The 27,902-nt window shown below is 37.8% G+C and overlaps 1 protein-coding gene across 2 annotated transcripts in view; it reads right to left on the reverse strand.

The window, feature by feature from the left end:
* Positions 1–27,902, reverse strand: part of RBM25 (RNA binding motif protein 25) — a 56,769-nt gene that overhangs the window by 24,315 nt on the left and 4,552 nt on the right. Inside the window, exons 2-7 of one of the 2 annotated variants that reach the window (XM_081830284.1) lie at positions 23,794–23,910; positions 23,561–23,681; positions 17,672–17,721; positions 14,808–14,975; positions 8,471–8,528; positions 4,170–4,330 (exon numbers count right to left, since the gene is read on the reverse strand). In XM_081830284.1, coding sequence (XP_081686410.1) covers positions 4,170–4,330; positions 8,471–8,528; positions 14,808–14,975; positions 17,672–17,721; positions 23,561–23,681; positions 23,794–23,835 — 600 coding nt within the window. In that variant the 5' untranslated portion in view covers positions 23,836–23,910. The remainder of the gene's footprint in view (positions 1–4,169; positions 4,331–8,470; positions 8,529–14,807; positions 14,976–17,671; positions 17,722–23,560; positions 23,682–23,793; positions 23,911–27,902) is intronic. The other variant, XM_006730961.3, reaches the window with a different exon arrangement.

Here is a 27,902-nt window from a genome sequence, read left to right on the forward strand (position 1 = left end):
AAGGACTGTAAATACCTGTTAAAATTATTTACCAACAACACTGTAAACTGTAATCGTGGTGATGTGTTTTTACTTTAAATCAGTAATATATCCCAAGAAGGTCTTTGTGCAGCTTTAAAATCCCTTCAGTAATACTATGCTTCTCCACAGGTTTTAAATGAAAGAATTAACCTGACACTAACTTGCCACTGAAACTATAGGTCCTAAGACATACATGGGCCATTCCAACCCACACCCTCAGGTATTGATACCTCAATTCTTTATTATGAAAATATGAGAGAGCACCGAATCTGTCTTTCCCCTACATGCTAAATTCCTTTCCATGAACCCTCAACATCTCTGTGCTTTTCTAAGCATAAAGACAGAAGTGGGGTGGGGTGCCTGGGTGGCTCAGTCAGTTAAGTGTCTGCCTTCGGCTTAGGTCATGATCCCAGGGTCCTCGGATCGAGCCCTGGTCATCGGGGAGTCTGCTTCTCCTCCTGCCCCTCCCCCACCAACTGTGAACACGTGCGTGAGCTCTAATAAATAAAATCTTTAAAAGCAAACAAAAAAAGATAAAAGTGGGGTTATATAAATCTGAAGGCCTAGTCATTTAAAAATACTCATAAGCCCCCAAAGTCCCTACCACCACCATCCTAAATCAAATTTAACCGCTTCTCAGCCTTTTGGCTAAGATCAAGTGTAAATTTAAGTATTAATATAGCTAGTCTTAGCTAAATTAGAAATACAGCATTTGGAATTCACACCACCTTCTGATGTACATTTTTAGAAGGAAAGCTTATTAGCCCAAATCTCTTCACCAATTGTTAATGTAAGACAACCAAAAATAATCAGATATATTATAAAAGGAAAAGTTTGTGTTTCTTTTTTAGTCAAAGAGAACTACACAACTACTTGTGTTCTTTCTTCTGGCTGGCAGTCAAGAAAATGCCTGACTCAAGTACCACATGAGCTCCTTGATGTCTCTGCTCACATCATCCATCTTAAGTCACTGTTTTCTAGACTTCTCCCAACACTCAACAATCAAGAAGAAAGAACAATAATACGCTCTCATATTTTATCATCGTGACAAATCTGTCATCTACTCCGCAACAGTTGTATTTGCTTAAATTATTTGAAAAAAAATTTTTCATCTGATAGAATTGCTTAACTTTTTCTTTTTACCAATATTGTTAAGTAAAATGGACATTCCAGCAGACTACGCCATGTCTGTCTTGTGGTTTCAAGTATCTCTGGGCACCATACCAAGTACACCCAGAAGTCATGTCTGTTAACGTTTTAAATTTCATCTTATCTGAAATAATTGTTCTGTTTTTACTGGAGGTAGCTCCAATTCCATTTTTGAAGATATAAACAGATTTAAATTGAGGTTCCTCTCACTAACAGTGATTACAAATTAAATCAAAGTCACACAATTGTGCATTTCCTTATTTACATATATAGTGAAGTCATTTACTTCATGTTCAGAGTACACTATTTGCAATGTTACAAATCAAACCATCTCACCAGGTGATGATTAAACAATGGGGGCGGGGGGAAGACTCCAGGGAATTATATAAAAACTATGAAGATATTAATTCCATTTAGTTCCATGCTTTATTTTAAATAATTCAGTTATCACTGCAAGGAAAATCTGAAAAGTCTTTCAGACAGTTATTTTTCTGATGTGACAGGCAACATTGCTCATTTGAGATACAATTTATATTATAGAGAAATTGCATTTTATTATTTCTTTACAAAGCTAGATAAGGACAGTAAGATCATCAGTTGAGCAATGTAAATGCAACTGTTACTCAATAAAGGATCATTCCATTCTTGCTATGGGCAAGATACTGTCTTAGGTTCTGTGCAGGTACAAGAGGAAGAGACAGTTTGTGAACTTACTGCCCTTTCTATCTTGTAATCAGATATATGGAACTGAAACAGGGTTCAAGGGGTATGAGAGAGAGACAGATACCAACAATTTATGTTACAAAGCACTGACCTAACAGCAATAAAAACCTGGGAACATAAGTGGGAAGAGAGTAATCAATTCTGCCTGAGAGAAATCGAAGGTAGGACTGATGAAGGCTATTTGAGTCAAATACATTATAATTACAACTGTATGGATAGAATTGCAACAGGGAGCTTGGATGGGCAACAAGGACATGAGAGGTCAGCAAAGAATGACAGAAGTTTGTAGCGATACATGACTGACACATGCAGAAGGACTAATGAGAGAAACCACAAAGGTAGACTGAACAAGCCTTGAATGCCATGCTGAGACTTAATACGTGCTTCATACTCTAAGAAATTCAAAATCATTAAGGATACATGAGCAGAGGGTTGATATAATTATACTTGTTTTAGAAATATAGTCAGTCTATAATAGTCAGATGAGAGAAAACAAAATACAGAGAATCAGTTAAAATATTATTGAAAGTACAAGATACAAGTTAAAAAAAGCTAATTATAGAATACTTAGAACTCAATCCTGTGTTTATGGAAAAAAAAAACAATTCATATATTCCGATTAAAAACTGTATTCATCCGGGCGCTGGGTGGCTTGGTTAAGCGACTGCCTTCGGCTCAGGTCGTGATCCTGGAGTCCCAGGATCGAGTCCCACATAGGGCTCCCTGCTCAGCAGGGAGTCTGCTTCTCCCTCTGACCCTCCCCACTCTCATGTGCTCTCTCTCATTCTCTCTCTCAAATAAATAAATGAAATCTTAAAAAAAAAAAAAAACTATATTCATCCATATAGAGAAAAATCTCTGTAAGAATACACAACAAAAACGTCTACAGTAGTTCCTAATGGTGATGGGATTACAGGTGGTACTTAATTTCTTCTTTATAGTTTGCTTTATGAGTTTTTTTTACAAAGAATATACAATGTTTTTGTAAAGGAGGGAGGTGTAATACCAAGAAAGCCATTTCTTTCTTTTTTTTTTTTTTTTAAGATTTTATTTATTTATTTGAGAGAGAGAGAATGAGAGACAGAGAGCATGAGAGGGAGGAGGGTCAGAGGGAGAAGTAGACTCCCTGCCGAGCAGGGAGCCCGATACGGGACTCGATCCAGGGACTCCAGGATCATGACCTGAGCCGAAGGCAGTCGCTTAACCAACTGAGCCACCCAGGCGCCCCAAGAAAGCCATTTCTATTTTTAATGATAATGAAAACCTGAAAGGAACAAAAAGGATTTTTTGTTTTTGTAGAGACAAGAAAGTAACAATAAACCTACTTTAAATCCATTCAAGCCTGAGATTCCAAAAGGAAATAGGAAATATACCTAGGTTTTAGCTATTTTTTGTTTTGTTGAAAAGGAGTAATGAATACATAAACAACACAACATATAAAAATTTCCTTTATTTTAGCTTCACTTAATATGGCCACCAACCTGAGGAGAGTAATAAGACTTATTTTCATTTATTTTAGAACCTGTGTACTTTTTTTTTTTTAAAGTAGACTCCATGCCCAGCACTGAGCCAAACATGGGGCTTGAACTCACGACCCTGAGCTCAAGACCTACGCTGAGATCAAGAGTCAGATGCCCAAGTGACCGAGCCACCCAGGCACCCCAGAACTTGTGTACTTCTAAAAGAGAGGGCAACTAATTAAAATTAATGTGTAGGTTGAAATATATTTTGTTGTACTTACTTACAAAGCTGCCTTAATGAATTAGCTCTGTTTGGAATAGTCTGTACCAGTGTTTTCTCTGGCAAGTTAACCTTGTCCAGACTCCCTCACTACCTTCATCCCAACCTGGAATAAGCAAACCAACAGTCATCCACCCACTGTGGGTAGATAAAAGATTTAAAATAATTATAAACTATAAAAATACCCTCCTGCATTTTAGCCACAAGGACATATTATGATGAGGATGATCTTGTGAAGCCCCATAGCAGATTCACTTAGAAGAAGTATTTACACTGAAAGAGCACAGTTGGCCTAGAAAAGGTAACACTATAGAAACATACCCCATCAGGGGCGCCTGGGTGGCTCAGTCGTTAAGCGTCTGCCTTTGGCTCAGGTCATGATCCCCGGGTCCTGGGATCAAGCCCCACATCGGGCTCCCTGCTCCGCGGGAAGCCTGCTTCTCCCTCTCCCACTCTCCCTGCTTGTGTTCCCTCTCTCGCTGTGTCTCTGTCAAATAAATAAATAAAATCTTTTAAAAAAAAATAAATAAACATACCCCATTAGAAGCTTTCTTCTTTGCTTTCCATTCATCTAGTTGTGCCTTTGTCTTTGCATCAACTTTAACAAGGAGCTTCTTTTCTCCAATCTGCAGGTCATGCAATAACCTGAGTGCACGGAGAGTAGACTCGGGTTCCTTATACTCACAGAAGCCGAAGGCTAGAAATGGATGTAAAGAATTAGTGAAATATCAATACAGTGATGAAAACAAAATATTTATGGAAAATTAAAATCATCAGAGACCAAATGTTCTAATACCAGGATTATTCATGTTGTCACTTCTCCCTTTCCTTCGATTACCCTTGATGATTTTACTTTTAGCACCCTCAAACCACCAAAAGAAAAAAGAAAACAAAAACAGGAAAGAAAAGAAGAACTCTGATCAGGCAAATTGCTACTTATTACAAGTGCTGATAAAATACTGAGCAGAACCACAAATTTCATCATTGAAGTCTTTTAATTATTTCCTGAATTCATTCTATCCAAACTTCCTCAGAGCTACCTACAAATAAGTGACAACAGGCTCTTTAAACCTACCACAAGAACTTTCCTTTTTTTTAATAGGATATTTCTCCTGTTTTTGTTTTTTTTTAAAGATTTATTTATTTTAGAAAGCGAATGGGAGAGAGCGTACATGCACACAAGCACAGGAGGAGCAGAGGAAGAGAGAAGACACTCTCAGGCCAACACCGCACCCCGCCCCTGCCCCTGTTCGGCGAGGAGTCCAACACAGAAATCAAGAGTTGGACGCCTTACCAACTGAGCCACCCAGGCACCCCACAAGCACTTTTCAATTCTGAGAAGTTAAACTACAAATGTACTGACCTTTTTATCCTAATAATAAGTTTATTTTTCTGAATCTGTTTAATTTTAACAGCTAGTCTCACCATTATTACCATGCCTTTAAATCAGAGATATTAAAACATACACTTTAAAGGAGTAAAAATTGGGGGCGCCTGGGTGGCTCAGTCGTTAAGCGTCTGCCTTCGGCTCAGGTCATGATCCCAGGGTCCTGGGATCGAGCCCCGCATCGGGCTCCCTGCTCCGCGGGAAGCCTGCCTCTCCCTCTCCCACTCCCCCTGCTTGTGTTCCCTCTCTCGCTGTGTCTCTCTCTGTCAAATAAATAAAAATAAAAATAATAAAGGAGTAAAAATTGAAAATTAAAAAAACGAATCCAAATATGTATAGTTAAGGACACAACCACACAGAGAGGAACTATTCAGAGTGATTTTAAAACAGCAAATTTGACCACAGGTTTTTAGTGTGATATATCTTAAGGACAAAAGACCTGTCAATAAAAAAGAAATTTTCTATTATCACATTGCTGATGATAGTGTTGGTATTAGTAGTCTTAAACTGTTGTACATGAAATGTAAGATGAAGCAAGCCAGTAATTACTTAATAGACTATCATCCCGATGTCCTTGAAACTAAGGATTCTCAGTATGGGAGGGAAAAAAAAGAAGATATATTACAGAAAAGGTTAAATAAAACATCCTGAATGTAAACTAATATGCACTAATATGCACTGGAAAAATGTAAAGGCAAAGACTAAACAAGTGTTTTATAAAAAATATTTATTTAAGTAATCTCTACACCCAACGTGGGGCTCGAACTCACGGCCCCGAGGTCAAGAGTTTCACAGCCCAAGATCAAGACTTGCACGCTCCTGGCTGAGCCAGCCTGGCCCTCCAAGACTAAACAAGTCTTATAGTGAGTATATCTAATTCCCAGACTGTGATTTTTAAAGCAATTTCCCACTAAAAAAAAAAACAGAGTTCCTTAAAGAAATGGCTGATCCTAAGTATGGGACAGAAAAACTTCTGGATGAGTTTATAAGATTCCAAATCCCAGATAACATTCCAGACAATAAGGTAGCTATCAAAGGCAGTTAGGCTTGTGTCAAAGCCACTGGAAACCCAATTTGCAGAGAAAATGTAAGACAATTTAAGCTTCACTAGCAATAATGACAATTAATTCTTATTAAATATAACAAATTGAACATATTTCAATCCCTAAGTTCAAAATGGTTTTAAAAAAAGTCACTGCTGGGGCACCTGGGTGGCATAGTCAGTTGAGCATCCGACTCTTTTGATCTCAGCTCAGTCTTGACCTCAGGGTCATGAGTTCAAGCCCTGCACTGGGCTCCACGCTGGGCATGGAGCTTACTTTAAAAAAAAAAAAAAAGTTACTGCTAAATGATACTGAGGACATCAACTCATTCTTTTGAAAAATGAAAGAACCACAGCATTTACCCTGTTTTCCTAATACAATTAATTCTAATAAAGAGGATTTGTTCTTCAATGAAAGAATGACAGAATTCTTCAAAATAGACTACCACATTTTGCAACCCTCTAATGAATGAACCAATCCAGGAATAGAAAATCAACAGCTGCTACCACAAAAATTTTAAAAATTAAAAAAACAAAACAGTGTCTCATGATGAAGAACAATACCTTTAAAAAATTCATTTTTTTTAAAGATTGTATTTATTTATTTGACAGAAAGATAGACAGTGAAAGAGGGAACACAAGCAGGGGGAGTGGGAGAGGAAGGAGCAGGCTTCCTGACTAGCAGGGAGCCCGACGCAGGGCTCGATCCCAGGACCTCGGGATCATGACCTGAGCCAAAGGCAAAGGCTTAACGACTGAGCCACCCAGGTGTGCTACCTTTAAAAAATTCTTACAAATAAAAAAACAAAAATAACACATGCGAACTCAAATCTGATTGTGTCTCAAGATATAACCAGTTTACATAAAATACAGAGACAGAGAAGCATTGGCACATTATTCTACTGGAGCTGCAATCAGCAAATCTACACTCAAGAAATGCTACTGAGGGCGCCTGGGTGGCTCAGATGGTTAAGCGTCTGCCTTCGGCTCAGGTCATGATCTCAGGGTCCTGGAATCGAGTCCCGCATCGGGCTTCCTGCTCCTTGGGAGCCTGCTTCTCCCTCTGCCTCTCTCTCTCTCTCTCTGTCTCTCATGAATAAATAAATAAAATCTTAAAAAAAAAAAAAAAAAAAGAAATGCTACTGAGCAATTGAACCAGTTTCTCTCACAAATAATTCCAAGGGAAAAGAGATAGAAGAACTTAAATTATTAAGAGACTTAAAAATATGCCAACCAATTGCAATGTGTGGACTATATATGGATCCTGTATCAACTATTGAAAGAGCTGACATTTCTAACAATTGGACATCAGAAAACTGACTTATGATACTATGAAAAGGTTAATTTTTGAAGCTTTTATAGCATTTTCAGTATGTTTTTTAAAAAGCTCTTATCTCGGGGCGCCTGGGTGGCTCAGTCGTTAAGCGTCTGCCTTCGGCTCAGGTCATGATCCCAGGGCCCTGGGATCGAGCCCCGCTTCGGGCTCCCTGCTCTGCGGGAAGCCTGCTTCTCTCTCTCCCACTCCCCCTGTTTGTGTTCCCTCTCTCGCTGTGTCTCTCTCTGTCAAATAAATAAATAAAATCTTTAAAAAAAAAAAAAAAGCTCTTATCTCTTAGAGATACGCTAAAATATTTACAGACAAAATGATGGATGCTTGGGATTGCTTAAAAAAAATATAAGGAGGAAATGGACAGAGTACAGGTTAAGCACAATTGGCCATGAGATGATAAATGTTAAAGCTAGGTGATAAGTATGTAGAAGTTCATCATATTATTTTAATTTTACACATGCATGAATTTTCCCATAATAAATACTGTTTAAAGAATGCACATCAAACAGGTGCTTTGGGCGCCTGAGTGGCTCAGATTGTTAAGTGTCTGCCTTCGGCTCAGGTCATGATCCCAGAGTCCTGGGATCGAGTCCTGCATGGGGCTCCCTGCTCAGCGGGGAGCCTGCTTCTCCCTCTGCCTCTCTCTCTGTCTCTTATGAATAAATAAATAAAATCTTAAAAAAAAAAAAAAAAGGTGCTTTTACCACCAAGAATGAAAAGAACAGTTTGCTTCTAAGACTAACAGGTCATCTGACCATCTGTTCTGCTTTCTTCCTAAGTCCTAATTGTTGAATGTTGATCATATACTCCTGCTCTGAGAAAAAAAGGACTTTTCAAAATAACACTATAAAAAAACAGACTAATTTTTCCTCTCCTACCTCTTTCCTGTTAATACTTTTCCACTTTCTAAACTCAACTCAGCTAAATCTTCCCAAATGCCTTTAATCCTATTCCAATCAGAAGGAAGACAAAGAGTGCTGACAGAATACTTCCATGGTTAAGGGCAATGAGAGCAAAACATGCAACAAGTGACTTAAGCACACAGATTAAAATGATCTCAGTAAGAAAAATAACCTACCTTGAAGTTTTCCAGATGCACCTTGTACTCTCTTCCAGCTCAAAACCAAACCACATTTCTTAAAAAGAAAAACAAAACAAAAAATGATCATTACCATTTAAGAAAATCACCTAAACAGTACTAAAAATAAGAGCACAATTGATATTTCCACCAGGAGAAAGATAAAAGCAAAAAGCAAAAAAAAAAAAACATACCAGCTATTAAAGTCCTTAAAATTCTCTCAATCCCCACATACCTATTATATGAAAGAAATCTATAATACAAATTCTTATTTGAAGAGAATTGACTACCTTTTAGATTTTATTTGGGGGGCGGGGAGATAGCGAAGAGTGGGGAGAAGGGCAAAGGGGGAGGGAGAGGAAGAGGGAGAGAATCCCAAGCAGACTCCACGCTGAGCATGGAGTCCAACTCAGGGCTCGATCTCACAACCCTGAGATTACAACCTGAGCCGAAACCAAGAGTCAGACACTCAACCAACTGAGCCACCCAGGCACCCCTTGACTACCTTTTAATAAATTAGAAATTTTACAGCATTGGGGCACCTGGGTGGCTCAGTCTGTTAAGCGTCTGCCTTTGGCTCAGGTCGTGATCCCAGGGTCCTGGGATCGAGCCCCACATCGGGCCCCCTGCTTGGCAGAGAGCCTGCTTCTCCCTCTCCCACTGCTGCTCTGCCCACTTGTGCGATCTCTCTGTGTCAAATAAATAAACAAAATCTTAAAAAAAAAAAAAAAAGAAATTTTACAGCATTATTTATCCTACCCGGAATGTATACATAAAAAAACAAAATTACCAATATTATAATTTTTAAAATAAACTATAGAAAATTCAAGTAAAAACTCTGAATCCATAGAGATCATGTTTTAAAACACACATCTATATTACAAAGAACTTTTTTTAAAAGATTTTTTAAAAGTAATCTCTATACCCAATGTGGGGCTCGAACTCACTACTCTGAGATCAAGAGTCGCATGCTCTACTAACTGAGCCAGCCAGGCGCCCCTATATTGTAAAGGACTTTTAATAACATGGAAAAATGCTTGATATGGAATGCAAAAATAACATGGGACATGAAATTGCAGATAACATAGTAAGACTTTAACTATGTAAAGAAAAAAAAATTTCCGTAAATCAGAAATATTAATAGGGCAGGTTGTCTGAAGAGTAAAACATTACATTTTGTTGACGTTCAAATTTTTTTATATTATTTCTCTTTTTTATATAAACTTACTTATTTGAGAGAGTGTAAGCAGGCAGAGGGGCAGAGGGAGAGAATCTCAAATGGACTCTGCTGAGCAGGGAGCCCGACACAGGGCTCAATCCTAGGACCCTGAGATCATGACCTGAGCTGAAACCAAGAGTTGGACACTCAACCAACTGCACCACCGAGGCGCTCCAAACATCATTTCTAATTAAGTAAAAACTAGAAAGTTAAAAAACACTTATTTGTAGGAAATGGTAACTGAACATTGCCTGTCAAAGCTGAGAATGCATGAAATTTTCACATCTCCCTTCAGAGAAACCAATAAAATGATTATCAAGGAATATAAAAGATAAAAATCCATGAGGTCAAACATTGTATGAGCAAACAGCAAAATTCAACAAAATTTTGAAAAGAAAAAAAGCAAATGGAAGGATGGGAACTCATTCAGTAGATCAAAGAAAGCTGTAACTTAAGGATCTACAGATAAAGATACTGATAAGAATTAGGCTAATTGATTCTACAAAGCCAAGTCATCTGGACTGGAGGTAAAAGGTAGCCACAGTGGAGAATGGGATTGAAGGATGAGGCTGAATAAAAACAGGTGCTTGCGGTGCTCAGTCGGTTAAGTGTGTGCCCTTGGCTCAGGTCATGATCTCAGGGTCCTAGAATCAAGCCCCACGTCCTTCATGCTCAGCAGGGAGTCTGCTTCTCCCTCTGCCCCCACCCATCATGCTATCTTTCTCAAATAAATAAAATCTTAAAAAACAAAAACAAAAACCAGGTACTTGCCTGACAATATGAATATGGAATAATCAAAGCCTCAGAGTTCTTTTCAAGCCAACTACTTTACTCCCCACCCCTAGAGAAGATAGCCTGCAGTCTTATAGGCAACTATACTTAATAATCTCCATCCTCTAAAGAAGATGTAGTATATATAGATACAATGGAGTATTATGCAGCCATCAAAAAATGAAATCTTGCCATTTGCAACAACGTGGATGGAACTAGAGTGTATTATGCTAAGTGAAATAAGTCAGAGAGAAACAAGTATCATATGATCTCACTGATATGAGGAATTTGAGAAACAAAACAGAAGATCATTGGGGAAGGGAGGGAAAAATGGAACAAGACGAAACCAGAGGGAGACAAACCATAAGAGACTCTTAATCTATCTCAGGAAACAAACTGAGGGTTGCTGGAGTGGAAGGGGGTGGGAGGGATGGGGTGGCTGGGTGATAGACAGTGGGTAGGGTATGTGCTATAGTGAGTGCTGTGAATTGTTTAAGACTCACGAATCACAGACCTGTACCCATGAAACAAATAATACATTGTATGTTAATAAAAAAATAATAATAAATAAATAAATAAATAAAAATAATCCTATACTCACTAGGCATGAAACTGGAAGTCTTCTAGAGAAACCAACGAGCCCCAAAGAAAAGAACTCCATATATTAACATTCAAAACCTCTACCTGCTGGCTAGATTACCCTACAATGATGCTCAATATTTTACAAACCCAGCTTATTTATGCATACAACAACTTTTTTTTTAATTTTAATAAATCTCTACACCCAAAATGGGGCTCGAACTCACAATCCCAAGAGACACACGCTCCACTGACCAAGCCAGCCAGGCAACCCCCAAAAAACTTTAATCCCTAACTCTTAAATATGAAGACAATCAAGGATCATTAGACATTTAAGGAATGCCTTAAATGAAAAATGAAAGGAAGAGATAAATTCAGGAATGAAGCTTCAAACAGAACACTGTGCTGCACATATAAGTTAAGAACAGGTTTAAAAGAGGTTTTGGGGTGCCTGGCTGGCTCAGTCAGTTAAGTGTCTGGCTCTTAATTTCAGCTCAGGTCTTTATCACAGGGTCGTGTGTTTGGGCCCCATGTTGGGCTCCAAGCTGGGCATGGAGCCTACTAAGGGAAAAAAAAAAAAGGGAGAGAAAGAGAGAGCTTTCAAATAGGATATAGGAGATATATATATATCCTCACACACCTGCACACAAATATTCACAGCACCATTATTCATAATACCCAAAAAGTAGAAACAACCCAACTGTCCTTCAACTGATGAATGGATAAATAAAATGTGGTATATCCATTAGATGGAATATTTGGTCATAAAAAGGAATGAAATACTGATATAAGCTACAATATAAATGAAGCCTGAAAATATTTTAAATGCAAAAAGACAAAACATGAAAAGCCATACATATTCTATGATTCTGTTTATATAACATGCCCAGAATAGGCAAATCTACACAGAGAGAAAGTAGGATAGTGGCTGCCATATGCTGGGGAGAGGAGAGAATGGAAAGTGACTTATTGAGCACAGGGTTTCTACTTGGGGTGATGAAAATGTTCTGGAATTAAGACAGGGTGATTGTACAACTTTCTGAAAATACTAAAAAAACCACTGAATCATACATTATAAAAGGGTGAATTTTGGGCGCCTGGGTGGCTCAGTCGTTAAGCGTCTGCCTTCGGCTCAGGTCATGATCCCAGGGTCCTGGGATCGAGTCCCACATCGGGCTCCCTGCTCTGCGGGAAGCCTGCTTCTCCCTCTCCCACTCCCCCGGCTTGTGTTCCTGCTCTCGCTATGTCTCTGTCAAATAAATAAATAAAATCTTTAAAAAAAAAAAAAAAGGGTGAATTTTAAGGTCTATGAATTATATCACAACAAAGATGGCTTTTAAAAAATGACCTCTCGATGTTCCACTTTAGGAAAAAATTGGCATTATCTTGTAAAACTGAAGATAAACATGCCCTAAGACTCAGAAAGTCCACTTCTAAAATAATTCATGATAGAAATTTTTTCATGTGACTGAGGAAGACATATTACCTATAATACAGCAAAACATAGTATCAAGAAATAGAAACAGGGGCGCCTGGGTGGCTCAGTTGGTTAAGTGACTGCCTTCGGCTCAGGTCATGATCCTGGAGTCCTGGGATCGAGTCCCGCATCGGGCTCCCTGCTCAGCGGGGAGTCTGCTTCTCCCTCTGACCCTCCCCCCTCTCATGCTCGCTCTCTCTCATTCTCTCAAATAAATAAATAAAATATTTAAAAAAAAAAAAAAAGAAATAGAAACAATCCATATGACCATCATTAGAAAACGGACAATTCATGGTACACTTCTACAATGCAATGGTATATAGCACTGATAAGTAAATAAACTAGAGCTATATATATGTTAGGTGAAAAAAGCAAATTACGGAGTACAGAATTAAAACTTGTGAATTATAGATTTCTATGAATATAAAATATGTAATTAAAGTAAAAAATAGGAGCACCGGGGTCTAAGTGTCCGCCTTCAGCTCAGGTCATGATCCCAGGGTCCTGAGATCGAGTCCTGCATCAGGCTCCCTGCTCAGTGGAGAGCCTGCTTCTCCCTCTCCCTCTGCTACTCCTCCTGCTTGTGCTCCCCTGCTTGTGCTCTCTCGCTCTCTGGCTCATTCTCGCTCTATCTCAAGTAAATATAAATAAATCTTTAAAAAATAAAAATAAAGTAAAAATGCACACAGGAATGATAAACACCTAATTTAGGATAATGGATTTCCCCGGTGATTACCTCCGTGGAAGAAAGAAGTGGGAATTAGGACCAACTATAATGTTTTATTTCTTTGGGAGAAACATCTGAAGCTAGTATCATAAAATATTGAATGTGACAAAGCTGAGTTTTGTGTTTTAACACAAGGATCATACAACTTATAAAACAGAAATGGCAATAAAATCAAGAAGGAAAAGATTTTAAAATAACTTCTCTAAAAAATAGTGGAGATTATGGAGGGAGGAAGTACAGGCACTGTTGTTTTTCATCATAAAATCGTTCGGTATTATTTCACTTAATGCTCATTTATCACCAGGATAACAATTGTTAAACTAAGACAAAAAGGAAAACCAATGACTTCACAAACTCGAAAGAACTTATTGTTTATCCTCAGAATAAAAACCTTAAAAGCAATTAATCACCACTAAATGCTAAAATCATTGTTTTAAAGGCTGCCGGGGGAGGAGGTGGTATGAGGGGTGGGGGCTGGGGGGAGAATGATGCAACTCAAATGGTCTCAAAACATTAACCCAGAGATTACTTATTAATGACAAAGGGAAACAAGGTATCCTTACAATAAAGAGATGCGACCACCTTAACCAAGTTACTAAACTGAACATCACCAAAACCAGGACCAAGAGACACCACGTGCCTCTTGTTATGCTGCACTGAGAACATCATCCATGAACCATTCTTGCAAAAAATGCTTACTCTGAATCTATGAGCAAAGAGTCAAATTCAAATTGAGACATTCTGCAAAAGACCTGAACTCTTCAAAAAATGTTAATGTCATGAAAGACAAAAACAAGCAAACAAAAAAAAGGACAGGAAGGTATTCTGTATTACAGAAGTTGTCTAAAGAGGTATGACAGGGGCGCCTGGGTGGCTCAGTTTGTTGGGCCACTGCCTTCGGCTCGGGTCATGATCCTGGAGTCCCGGGATCGAGTCCCGCATCGGGCTCCCTGCTCGGCGGGGAGTCTGCTTCTCCCTCTGACCCTCCCTCCTCTCATGCTCTCTCTATCTCATTCTCTCTCTCAAATGAATAAATAAAATCTTTAAAAAATAAAAAATAAAAATAAAAAAAAAATAAAGAGGTATGACAATTCAACGCAATGTATAATCCTTGACTGAATCACAGATAAAACAAAAAGCAGCTGTTATGAAGATTACTAAGGAAATTACATATGAACTATTAAGTATATTTAGATAACAATACTATATCAGAAAAAAACCCCAATACTGTAACAGCCTTAAATTTCTTAAGTGTGATGATGGTTTTATGATCATATAGGAAAATGCCCTTGGTCTTAGGAGAAACAAGTATTTAGAGATGAAAAGTCATGTCACAACTTACCCTCCAACTATTGAGTAAAAAAGTGTGGTGTGTGTGTATGTAGAAAGTAAATGTGGCAAAATGTATTATAAGAATGTTCATTTTACTATTCATCCAACTTTTCTGCAGATTTGAAATTTTTCAAAATAAAAAGGAGAAAATAATTAGAATCCTCTTTCTGCTTTTTCATAAATTTGAAATCCGTAACAATAAAATTTAAAAATGAGAAACAGCTTAACTTACAGCAAGGAGCTGTCTTATAAGCATGTCTGAGGCTTTCTCAGAAATGTTGCCAACAAAAACTGTAGTAGTGGGACCACAATTTTCATCATTTTCTTTAGCCTTTAAGCCTGGGTGATCCTTTCTTGCTCCCAAATGCTTTCCAACCATGGACACAGTTGGTACTAAAACCTAGAGTGAAGAAAAGCAATAAAATTGGAACTGGCAATTAAATTTCCTACCATATTTAAGGTAACATAAGTCTAAAAACAATTTTAAAGTACTAAGTATACGGCACATTATTAAAGGTTCTACATACTTAATCTAAAGCTTCTATCATTTTTCATTAATGCAAATTTATTCATGACAAGTTCCACTATTAGAGTACCTTTTTTTTTTTTTTAACAAGATTTGAGAGAGAACACACATACAAGAGAGGGGATGGGCAGATGGAGAGGGAGAGAATCTCAAGCAGACTCCCTCTGGAGCCCCCATGTGGGGCTAACGACCCCTGAGATCTAAGGACCCTGACATCATGACCTGAGCTGAAATCAAGTCAGACGTTTAACCGACTGAGCTACCCAGGCACCCCAGATTACCTTTCTTTTGAAAACAACTTGGAAAAAGCAAATAAAAATAATTTGGATGAAAATTTTTTTATATTTAAGACATAATTCTTAAATGTCTAAGACATCATAAATCATTTAAAATTATCAAATAAAATTATCAAATAGATCCAGGAGCTTCTTCACAACTCTACTCTGTACGAATATAAAAGCAAATTTCAGGATGCCTGGCTGGCTCAGTCAGTTAGGTATCTGACTCTTGATTTCAGCTCAGGTCGTGACCTCAGGGTCCTGGGATATAGCCATGCATCAGGCTCCATGCTCAGGGGAAGTCTGCTTCTCCCCACCCCCATCTCCTTCTGCCCCTCCCCCACTTGTGCTGGCTCTAAAATAAATAATCCCCCCCAATTTTTTTTAAATAAGAGCAAATTACAATTATCCCCACTAATCCTCTGACAGAGCATTACTAATATTCTCAGAGCACTCTCCAACACTTAAATTTTACCTTTATCAAGTTAGTTATTTTTTTCTTTTAAAGATTTTATTTATTTATTTGACAGAGAGAGACACAGCGAGAGAGGGAACATAAGCAGGGGGAGTGGGAGAGGGAGAAGCAGGCCTCCCACTGAGCAGAGAGCCCGATGTGGGGCTCGATCCCAGGACCCTGGAATCACGACCTGAGCCGAAGGCAGACGCTTAATGACTGAGCCACCCAGGCGCCCCTCAAGTTAGTTACATTTTTTATTTTCCCTTTATAACATTCAAATTCCCAGAGGAAGAACAATCCTACAGGTTTTTGTATCTGGAATTGAATTTTGCGAAACATCCACAGCAGGCACCGAATAAATAATGGTGAACTGAGGAAGCTGCTCCAAACCCCAACTCCCACCTTTGCCTAGGATGAAATGCAAGAGAGTAAGAGTACCTGTCATGTGGAGGTTTTCCAAAATAGCCAAACAATGGGTATCCAATGCAAGAAAAATTGTACTCCCCCTTGATCTGCAGAACCACATCATCTTAGTGATCTGCCTCACAGCAGATTCCTGTTTGCCCACAGAGTTACCATCTCCTTTTTAATATGAATAATACTCCCCTTCCTCCCTTTTCAAAATCCACAGGTAGAAAAATACTTGAAAGTAATGAAATCTACCCTTCCTCATAGTGGAATTCCAGATGAAGTCTGATACTCTACCACTTAACTCAAAGAAAAATTCTGGTTAAACAACAGTTAAGACAGTTATTATTTATTCATGTGTTACAGCATATTAGCATTCTGAACTAATATACTTAGAATGTACAACAAAAGCTTTGATGAATGTGAAGAATTAAGGCATAAAGTAGACTGAATAATAAAACACTTTAGCAGAGTAAAGGCTTCAAGAAAACTTTACAAAGCTTAAAGATATCATACCAGAGGACAGAGAAAAAATACTTTGGAAGGGGCTAAAAATTAGGTGAGAGGAAAGGATGGAAATATATTCAACACAAAATTCACTTCAAAATTTAAATTTCTAGGGCGCCTGGGTGGCTCAGCTGGTTAAGCGACTGCGTTCAGCTCAGGTCATGTTCCTGGAGTCCCAGGATCGAGTCCCACATCAGGCTCCCTGCTCAGCGGGGAGTCTGCTTCTCCTCTGACCCTCCCCCCTCTCATGTGCTCTCTCTCTCTCTCTCTCATTCTCTCTCTTTCAAATAAATAAAATCTTAAAAAAAAAAAAAATTTTAAATTTCTACTAGAATCATTTCTACAGTCTTTTTTTTTTTCCTTTTATGAGATTAAACATGTCTGATCACTCTCCTACCTCCCAGGACCAAGACAAGAGTAGGGAATGATAAAAGAGCCAATGTCCTAAATCTAAAGTAACAAGAATATGAAGAGTCTAGAGAATATATGTAAATAGGGAGCCTGTTTTAAAGGCAACTGCATAATATGCATAGCTGAGTGAAAATGATACTCAAATAAGCAGTATGATATACATGGATGTTCTCACTCCCTATTATTCTTTTAAATACTTAAAATAAGGGGCGCTTGGGTGGCTCAGTCATTAAGCATCTGCCTTCGGCTCAGGTCATTATCCCAGGGTCCTGGGATCGAGCCCCGCATCAGGCTCCCTGCTCCGCGGGAAACCTGCTTCTCCCTCTCCCACTCCCCCTGCTTGTGTTCCCTCTCTCGCTGTGTCTCTCTCTGTCAAATAAATAAATAAAATCTTTTTAAAAAAAAAAAAAATAAATACTTAAAATAATTTAAGTTTATCAAGGTTTTTTTTAGCTTTAGAAGCAGCAACACTACTGTATCTCCTAATTCCTCCTTAAAATCATACTTACAGTTGGAGCAGGAGCCATAATGCTCATTGGTACAGGAATCATTGGGGTCCCTAAGAAAAAAGCATATTAAAATCTTATGAATACAAGTATATATGACTATATTCTGTATCAATTCCATGGCACACAAATAGGTATTCTCACTCACAGTTAATTTAAGTTGAAATATATGACTGATGGAAATGAGATATTGATGAATGCCTTATTTTCAAAAGCAATGTGGTACAGGCTGGTCTATATAAACTTACACAACAACAAAAAACTATTCTAAAAGCGAAGACTAGGGCACCTGGGTGGCTCAGTCGTTAAGCGTCTGCCTTCGGCTCAGGTCGTGATCCCAGGTCTGGGATCAAGCCCCGCATCGGGCTCCCTGCTCAGCAGGAAGCCTGCTTCTCCCTCTCACACTCCCCCTGCTTGTGTTCCCTCTCTCACTGTGTCTCTGTCAAATAAATAAAATCTTAAAAAAATAAAATAAATAAAATAAAATAAAAGCAAAGACTACCACTACAACATGCTTTTGTCTCAGGAGTTTAAAAATCTGGACAGTTACTGATTCATGTTCATCTGATTCAGTACATCCTGAAAGCCATTAACTTACGCAAATACAGATTCACTTATGGCTAAACATGGTATTAATGAATCCTTTAAAAGTTAAAAAAAAAAAAAAAAGGTATCAAATGAGAAATTAATCTAGAAACCTAGAAAGAATCTTGTTATTGCTGGTTAATAAAAAGAAACCCCATGCAAAAATTTGACCAGCCATCTCAGTTCGTGTCAAAGAAAATCTCTAAGACAATCATCTGCTGGCTGCACTGGGCTATTATTGACATCTTAGTGATACCTACATTTTTGTTTTCAACTACACTGTTTACCAACCAGTGACTACTGCATTGAGTGTTCATGTGTATATAACTAATGAAAAAATCTTACCATCTGAGCACTAAGAAAAAGAATGCAATGAGGGCAAAAATCAGTGAAAGATTTGTCTACTTTTCTTTTTTTTTTTTTTTTAAAGATTGTATTTATTTGAGAGAGAGAATGAAATAGAGAAAGCATGAGAGGGGGGAGGGTCAGAGGGAGAAGCAGACTCCCCGCTGAGCAGGGAGCCTGATGCGGCACTCGATCCCGGGACTCCAGGATCATGACCTGAGCCGAAGGCAGTCGCCTAACCAACTGAGCCACCCAGGAGCCTGATTTGTCTACTTTTCTAATATAAATTTTTAAATGCTTCTAAATACATCTCAAAAAGTTCTGAAATTTCTCTTCAGTTCAAATTTAACATCAACTTAAGAGAATTCTCCAGCTAAGACTGGTAATAAATTCTTTAACAGGGGCGCCTGGGTGGCTCAGTCATTAAGCATCTGCTTTCGGCTCAGGTCATGATCCCAGGGTCCTGGGATAGAGCCCCGCATCAGGCTCCCTGCTCCGCGGGAAGCCTGCTTCTTCCTCTCCCACTCCCCTAGGCTTGTGTTCCCTCTCTCGCTCTCTCTCTCTCTGTCAAATAAATAAAATCTTTAAAAATAATAAATAAATAAATAAATTCTTAAACGTTTAACATTATCCATTTATTTTCCAATATAACTTATTTAAATTAATTTTTAAATGAGAAAAATCAAGATTCCTGTCAACATAGTCAACAGAATACTGTATAAAATAGAAAAAAAAACACAGAGGTGCCTAGCTGGCTCAGTCGGAGAAGCAAGGGGCGCCTGGGTGGCTCAGTGGGTTAAGCGTCTGCCCTTGGCTCCGGTCATGATCCCAGGGACCTGGGATCAAGTCCCACATCGGGCTCCCTGCTCTGCGGGGAGGCTGCTTCTCCCTCTCCCTCTGCCTCTCCCTCTGCTGGTACACGCATGAGTGTTCTCTCACTCTCTAATAAATAAATTCTTTTTAAAAATAAAAGAAAAATAAAGAAAAATTCAGAAAAAGACAGTGGGAAAAAATTTTTTTCTTTTTCTTTTTTTTTTTTAAGCAAGCTCTACACCCAACATGGAGCTTGAACTTAAAACCCCAAGATCAAGAATTGCATGTCTACAGAATGAGCCAGCCAGGCACCCCATTGCTTTTTCCTTTTTAACAGTTACTAAAAGCTTTTTGGGGTTTTTTAAAGATTTTATTTAAAGCACAAGCAAGGGGAGAAGCAGGCAGAAGGAGAAACAGGCTCCCTGCTGAGCAAGGAACCTCATGTGGGACTCCTGACCTGAGCCAAAGGCAGATGCTTAACCGACTGAGCCTCCCAGGCGTCCCAACAGTTCTACAAGTTTTACAGTTATGTTTCCTACCTCAACTTACTAATACCATACAATACAGAATTCATAGTGGAAAATGTATTTCTACTCATTACGAAGATCTACACATGCTAAAGTGAAAAGAAACAAAGAACATAAAGGGTGAACAGTGCAGTACTAGTTGAGTTTTTAAAAAAAAAAAAACAGGGTGCCTGGGTGGCTCAGTTGGTTACGCGACTGCTCAGGTCATGATCCGGGAGTCCCGGGATCGAGTCCCACATCAGGCTCCCTGCTCAGCTGGGGGTCTGCTTCTCCCTCTAACCCTCTTCCCCTCTCGTGCTCTCTGTCTCTCATTCTCTCTCTCAAATAAATAAGATCTTTAAAAAAAATTAAAAAATTAAAAAAAAACAGAAGTGGGGAAAGGGTAAACATAAGCAAACACACCAGGATATGCATAGTATGTGTCTGGAGAGTTACACACTAGAAACTGTTAAGAAAGGCTGTTTGGGGGAAGGAAATTCTCAGGAACCATAGGGGGGAAAAAACTTCGTTTTTCTATATGCATGTATTACTTTTTAGGGAAAATTTATGGTTATTTTTCAAATTGATTTTCTAATTTAACACAGAATGTGACCATCACACTTAGAGTTCAATTAATTGCACTAACAGGCAAGACAAGAAAATTATACATGAATATGGATATTATGGTCTTGAATTACTTCCCTAGTTTAGTGTATTATTTCATTATTTACCTTTTAAAGTATTGATGCTACACACAGAATGCAGAATGAGCTGCAACTAAAGTTTGATTTATCATCTAAATATATTTCCCTAAACAAATGATACTGTATGCTGTTGTAAACAGAATCAGAATTAACAGGTTACCACTCTGAATAAATGCCAACATCAGTATAGCAATGACCAAACAGTCAAGAAGAAAAACTGACAGTCTGCTTTTGGGGTCTGCTAACCCATCTTAAAAAATTATGCAGAGAATACTCTTAAGAGAAACAGGTTTCATTTACTTCTACTTCTGTTTAATAATTTGGTATAATGTTTATAGAAAATGTTAAATTTAGTGTTTGCTTTTTAAAAATTCAAAGGAGGGCGCCTGGGTGGCTCAGTCGTTGAGCATCTGCCTTCGGCTCAGGTCATGATCCCAGGGTCCGGGGGTCAAGCCCTGCATCGGGCTCCCTGCTCCGCGGGAAGCCTGCTTCTCCCTCTCCCACTCCCCCTCCTTGTGTTCTCTCTCTCACTCTGTGTCTCTGTGTCTCTGTCAAATAAATAAATAAAATCTTAAGAAAAATAAAAATAAAAATAAAAATTCAAAGGAATTTAAAATCTTTTCTATAAAATCAATCTCTTTAGAAGGAAATTAAGGCACTGATTTTTCACTGTCACCTTCCCTGATTCTGAATAAGTGATTAAGCTTCATTCCCAATCCCTTAAATTTCTTCACAAAGAAATAAAAAGTAAACTATTCTTTCCTTTAAAACTATAACATAAGAGTTTTAAAAAAAAAGTATCATGGTTACTAGTAAGGGCTAATAGATCTTCTTATGAGACTAGAAATTTATGAACAAAATCAGGATATATGAACCCCCCCAAAATTGTTGCCCAAATGAAAATGGCTCAGGACACTGTCATTCTTATGTTATTAATTTGTTAGATGGCTGACAAATAACTTTATTCAGTTTTCTGTTAACATTATTCTCTCAATCACCCTATTCAGCAGAAATTCCTTTGTATAGTACATTACAGAACAGCTAAATTACAGACTAAAATTCAGTAATTGTTCCATGATATAATAAACTGGTTTTAATTAAAATTTTTAAATTTAATTTAAATATGCATTTCAAACTATACCCCTGGCAGCAAGTGGTAACAAATACACATCCATGATTACCTAGGATAGCTTAAAACAAGTTGCTACAAGCATAAATGTCTTAAAAATTTGTACAAATTCTGCATTCTATTCCATGATATATATGCATAAGTACTTGTTCTAACTTTTAAAAGTATGATTTACCCCAAATTCCTGAAGTATTAAATAATATTCCAGAAACATTGCCATGTTTATCTTGTGGCTTTTCACACCTACTCCAACACTGCTATATACTTGACCTAGGAATAGGGAGGCCCCCACAGCTGAGCCTCTAGAATATATGTTATGAGTTAACAACCCAACTTATGAGCCAACTTCAATGTACTGTTGATTTCTCAAGAGTCAAGCTCTTTAGAAAAACACTGTAATTTCAAATAGATCATCCAACAGTTAAAAACAGGTCTCTGATATAAAGCTTTCCTCAAACAAAATATTTCCCGATGATTTACAAGAGCATCCGCTGATTTCAGCCTGAATTACACAGATTCTAAATGAAAAAAAAAAAACTTTTAATACGCAAATTAAGGAGAGCTCTTAGGTATGGTCTTTTGGAAGGGTAACTGATTTTGTATAAAATGTTTTCAGTCCCGCTAAAGTATAAAAATATCTGAACTACCACCCATAAACCAAAGGAAAACTCTTGCTCTCCCAGGCCAAGCAATGTTAATTATGTACCTTAAGATAATGGTTCTCAAACATGGGTTCTCTAAGCTATGCTTAAATACTTAGGAATCCCTTGTTAAAAATTGTTAAACTTGTTAAAAATAAAGATTCCTGGGCCCCAGTATTTGAGGATCTGAATGAGTGGGTTGGAGTGGAGCTTGAAAAAAAATTTTTTTTTTAAACCTCAGAGAGTTTTGGCAAGAGGAAGCTTTTATATGGTTATTTGGAAAGCTCTCCAAAATATATTGTCAAGCATAAAAAAACAAGAGGCAGGGCGCCTGGGTGGCTCAGTCGTTAAGCGTCTGCCTTCGGCTCAGGTCATGATCCCAGGGTCCTGGGATCGAGCCCCGCATCGGGCTCCCTGTGCCACGGGAAGTCTGCTTCTCCCTCTCTCACTCTCCCTGCTTGTGTTCCCTCTCTCGCTGTATCTCTGTCAAATAAATAAATAAAATCTTAAAAAAAAAAAAACAGTAGATAAAAAAATATATACTTAGGGGCAGCCTGGGTGGTTCAGTAAGTTAAGCATCCAACTCTTGATTTCGGCTCAGGTTATGATCTCAGGGTCATAAAATCAAGCCCCGTATCAGGTTCCTCACTGGGCGTGGAGTCTGCTTGGGATTCTCTCCCTCCCTCTGCCCCTCCCTCCCGACTCACTTGCTCACATGCATGCACGCTCTCCCTCTCTCTCTTAAAAAAAAAGAATATGTACTTAGAGCGGCTTGTAATATGCATTAAAAACTATCTGGAAAGATAAACTAATGAGCCTGTTTTGTTTCCCTCTTTTGGTAAGAGAATAATAACAACAGTTATGTGGAAATGTGAGCAAAATTTTTCACTGTATACCTTTTTAACTATTGAATCATACGAGTTAGTATGTATTTACTGGAATATGCATTATCTATTTTTTTAAAATAAAGGTGTTTCTTAAAAATCTTCCCAGATGAATTTGATACTCAGCCAGATAAGAAAAGGACTGTCACAGGAAAATAAGATACCACATTTACAGAAGGATGCTAACATCTTTACTAACACACAGTCACATACATATCATTTTCCTAAAAAAGCTATAATGACCAAAGTACAGGTTAAAAATAACAACAGTATCCACAAACTTACCTGGAGGTACAGGTGGAGGAAAACCAGGAAACTGTGGGGGTGGGATCCCTGGTGGGAGTGCTGGGATTCCCATGGGAGGGCGATTCAAATGAGGGGGGAAAGACATTCTTACTGCAGCAGTCTAAAGAAAAAAATCACGACAAATCATTTTATTTGAAAACTTTGCAATTTGATATGCCTGGTTTGTTGGCCTTCATTTTTAGAGTATCTGCAAAATTCTAAAGTTTTCTTACCCAAAGGAGTTGGCAAAGACCCTCTTTTCTCTGTCTGTCCATTGAGAATTTTTAAAACTTAGATCTTTTCTAAAATAAGTTCCCAAAATGTACACGATCTAAATTCAGGATAGACTCCTACAATCATATGGGAATACATATAAAGGAAGAAAAAAATTTTCAGGTTCAGTTAATATCCAAAAATTAAATACCAAACATCAATGAATTTTTTTAAACCAAACTCAGAATCCAGGAAGATTATCTAACAGTTTTTTTTTTCTTTAAATGTTCTGATGCATTCATTTTTTTACACACATCAGCACCCTAAAAACTAAATCTACAAAGTTACACAGTATTTGTTGATTCAATGTTGGCCAGTTCCTCAAGGATAAGTGAATGCCTCAGTGAACTATAACCCTGAGAGGAAAGAAACCTCCTGACATCAGGTCACATACCAACCACTCAGTTATAAAAAGAACATACAATTTGTGACAATGGGAAAATTTCCTAATTTTTGTTAAACTTAAAAGCAAACCCCTACAGGCTCCTGGGTGGCTCAGTCGTTGAGCATCTGCCTTCAGCTCAGGTCATGATCCCAGGGTCCTGGGGTCAAGCCCCGCATCGGGCTCCCTGCTTGGCGGGAAGCCTGCTTCTCCTCTCCCACTCCCCCTGCTTGTGTTCCCTCTCTCACTGTGTCTCTCTGTCAAATAAATAAATAAAAATCTAAAAAAAAAAAAAAAAAAAGCAAACCCCTTAACCATTCATGAATGAAATTCAAGAATCAGAAACTAACATTTTTTTTAATACAAGAATACATTGAACTGTTTCATTTGGTTTGTGATATTATTACTTAAAAGAAATTTAATTTTGGGGCACTTGGGTGGCTCAGTTGGGTAAGCGACTGCCTTTGGCTCAGGTCACAATCCCAGAGTCCCAGGATCGAGTCCTGCATCGGGCTCCCTGCTCAGCAGGGAGTTTGCTTCTCCCTCTGACCCTCCTCCCTCTCATGCTCGCTCTCTCTCTCTCTCTCAAATAAATAAATAAATGAAACTTAATTTTGTCCTTTAGTTAAATGAATATAAATATTTAAGACTCCCGTACCACCAAATTTTATATTTTCATCAACATACTTGAGTGTCCAGAACTATTAGAAAAAGTAGAAAAACTACGTTAGGATGTCCTGGGAAGATTCCATGCACCAATTTAAAAAAGCAGCCAAAATAAGTGATCTCATACCAGTGATGGCACTAAATAGCAGTGATTTGATCAACAGGAGATATATCTGCCGGACACTAGGAAAAACTCCCCCTACACTCTGTAACTGAAGGGGTCTAGAGTTGTTGGAAGCTTGAAAAGAACATCTGTCTCTACTATTTTTTGTGTTTCATACATTGATTTACTCACCCTTCAGAAGAGAGAAGATAAAAAGTGCATGTCTTCCACTTCCTCGCCCCCTAATCCCAACAGTTTGGTATATATCGTTGTACTCTTCTAAATACCTTTCTATACACAAACTAATATATAATTATTTGTGTTTTTCTGCAAACAGTATAATCATACTATATTGTTAGGTGCATTTCTCCTTCATTATCATTAACATCTCTTCATATCAGTTCATTAAGTTCTATTCCAATCTTTATAATGCAGTAAACTACTATAATACAGGCATATAATAATTATTCAATCAACATGGATGGTTGGCTCCACATTTTTCCTCTTATAATACTGAACATTCTTGGACATATAAATCTATGCACCTGTGCAAGTAATTCTATTACACAGATTAGTACTACATTTATCTAACTTTACCTCCAAATCATTCTCCAAAGCTAGTGTACAAATCTATATCCCCACCACCAATATATGGGAATGCCCTTTGCTCAGAACCTCACCATTGCTAGAGTAAATCAGTGTTTAAATTATAACAATCTAATAGGTAAAAAATACTCTCATTTCAATATGCATTTCCTTAATCACTAATGAGGCTGAGTATCTTTTTACCTGTTAGACATTTCTTTAAAACGATCTTAGAAAAGCATGCCCTTCAGACTCACAGCTGTTCTTCCTCAGTGTTCTTTTGACTTAATAAATTAGGATAATACAATATTCTATAAAATCTAAACTTCATTTTCAGAAAACACAATACACTTAAAATATTTAGAAAGCTCTACAAATAAAATAAATTCCTAGGATTTCATACACTTAGAAAATAAGGTATTGGAAATGCTTTAAAATATTAAGTATCAGCATAAATTAAAAAGGAAAATACAACTAATTAATGACTGTAAATGTGTTGAATTTTTAAATAATCTTTCTGTAATATTTTTTGCCCAAAAACAAAAACAAATATTCTATATAAAGGGGGCAGGAGTGTATCTCCTTTTAAAAGAGGGCTACTGTCCTACTTACAGAAACTCTTCTATTATCATTATAATACTCTATCTCAGCACTTTCTTAGGAGAGCAGTTGATATTAATACCTGTTGAATAAATAAATCAATGAATGAATCAGTAAACCAATTTATTAAGAAGCTCCCATGTGCCAAGTACTATGCTAGCAATGACCCAGTGCCTAGCCTCACAATGTTTACAAAGACTGGAGCATGAATTCATCTCTAGAATTATTAATTGTCAAGTATTAGTTATAACTATTATTTTTTAAAGACCTATGTTCTTGGTGTTTAAATTATATTTCATGACTTTTAAATGTATAATTCATTAAGTACAAGTTAACCAGATTATGTTTTAGTTTATGCCAATATATCTAATCCATTCACTTCTAATTTTTCTATTTTCTGTGTCCCTTTCATTTAGCACTGTTCATAATTTGCTTATTCACAGGCAAGCTTCAAAGGTGAAGGTAACCTTAATAAGATAATGGTCCCTCCTACGGTCAGAAAACTACAATTCTGGTAATCACTGATAAATATTAATGTTCACTTTAAACATCCTATAATGAGAGTATCAACCACTTTTTTCCAAATGAACTTTTGTTTTCACATATGTGAAAATGAGAATAAACTTTTATAACCATAAGCAAAGTTTATCAGTTTTTACCTACAATTGATAAATTATAATACTCTCATTACAAATTATATAGAGATTCGGGGCGCCTGGGTGGCTCAGTCGTTAAGCGTCTGCCTTCGGCTCAGGTCATGATCCCAGGGTCCTGGGATTGAGCCCCACATTGCATCGGCCTCCCTACTCCGCGGGAAGCCTGCTTCTCCCTCTCCCACTCCCACTGCTTGTGTTCCTGCTCTTGCTATCTCTCTGTCAAATAAATAAAATCTTTAAAAAAAAAAAATTATATAGAGATTCAAATTTGGTAGGCACTTTGCAGAATAAAGTGGGGAAAAGAACTAGGGAGTGCTTTACTTAAATATGGTGGTCAGGCCTCACCAAGAAGGTAGGCAAATTGAACAAAGACTCCAAAGGGGCCTAGGCAGAAGCCTTGTATCTGAAGGTAATAGCCTTCCAAGCAAAGGAAACAGCAAATACAAAGAGCCTGAGGTGGGCATGGAATGTTTGTGGGAGGAAAGCAAGGCCAACAGCTGGAGCAGAGTACTTGAGGAAAGTCAAAGCATAAACGCCAAGTATTACTTGGGGGAGGGGATTCAGAGAATGTAGTACTTTGTAGGCCACTGTAAAGGTTTTGATTTTTACTCTGAATGAGACGGAAAACATTTGAAAGACTTTTGACCTGACTTATATTTTAATAGTGTCACTGGCCACTGTGTTAAAACTGGAGAACAAGGGTAGAAGCAGGAGTATTGCAATAATGCAGACGAGAGAGGGTGGCCTGGAATAGGTGGTAGTGGTTAAGTGTTAGATTCTGGATGCAGTACTTTGAAGGTAGCCATTGCTACTGAGGGATCATGTGTGAGGTTTAAGAAAAGAAATGCAAAGGTTATTTTATTAGCACTGAAATGACTTAAATGACATTTAAAAATACTTGTATTTTTCACTTTCCCTTTGGAGTGTTTCACTTTTAGAAGGGGCTCAAAGCATTTTTACGTGCTAGGTATGAAACCTTAAGACCCAAAGTAAAAACAAGTACCTATGATGCAAGTGTTCCTTATCTCTAGTGTGGCAGTGGTCATATGGGTTTATTATGCATTTGTCAGAATTAAC

This window comes from Leptonychotes weddellii, chromosome 9 (genome assembly GCF_054177405.1).
Source record: "Leptonychotes weddellii isolate Sample4059 chromosome 9, ASM5417740v2, whole genome shotgun sequence".
In the NCBI taxonomy this organism is placed as follows: Eukaryota; Metazoa; Chordata; class Mammalia; order Carnivora; family Phocidae; genus Leptonychotes; species Leptonychotes weddellii.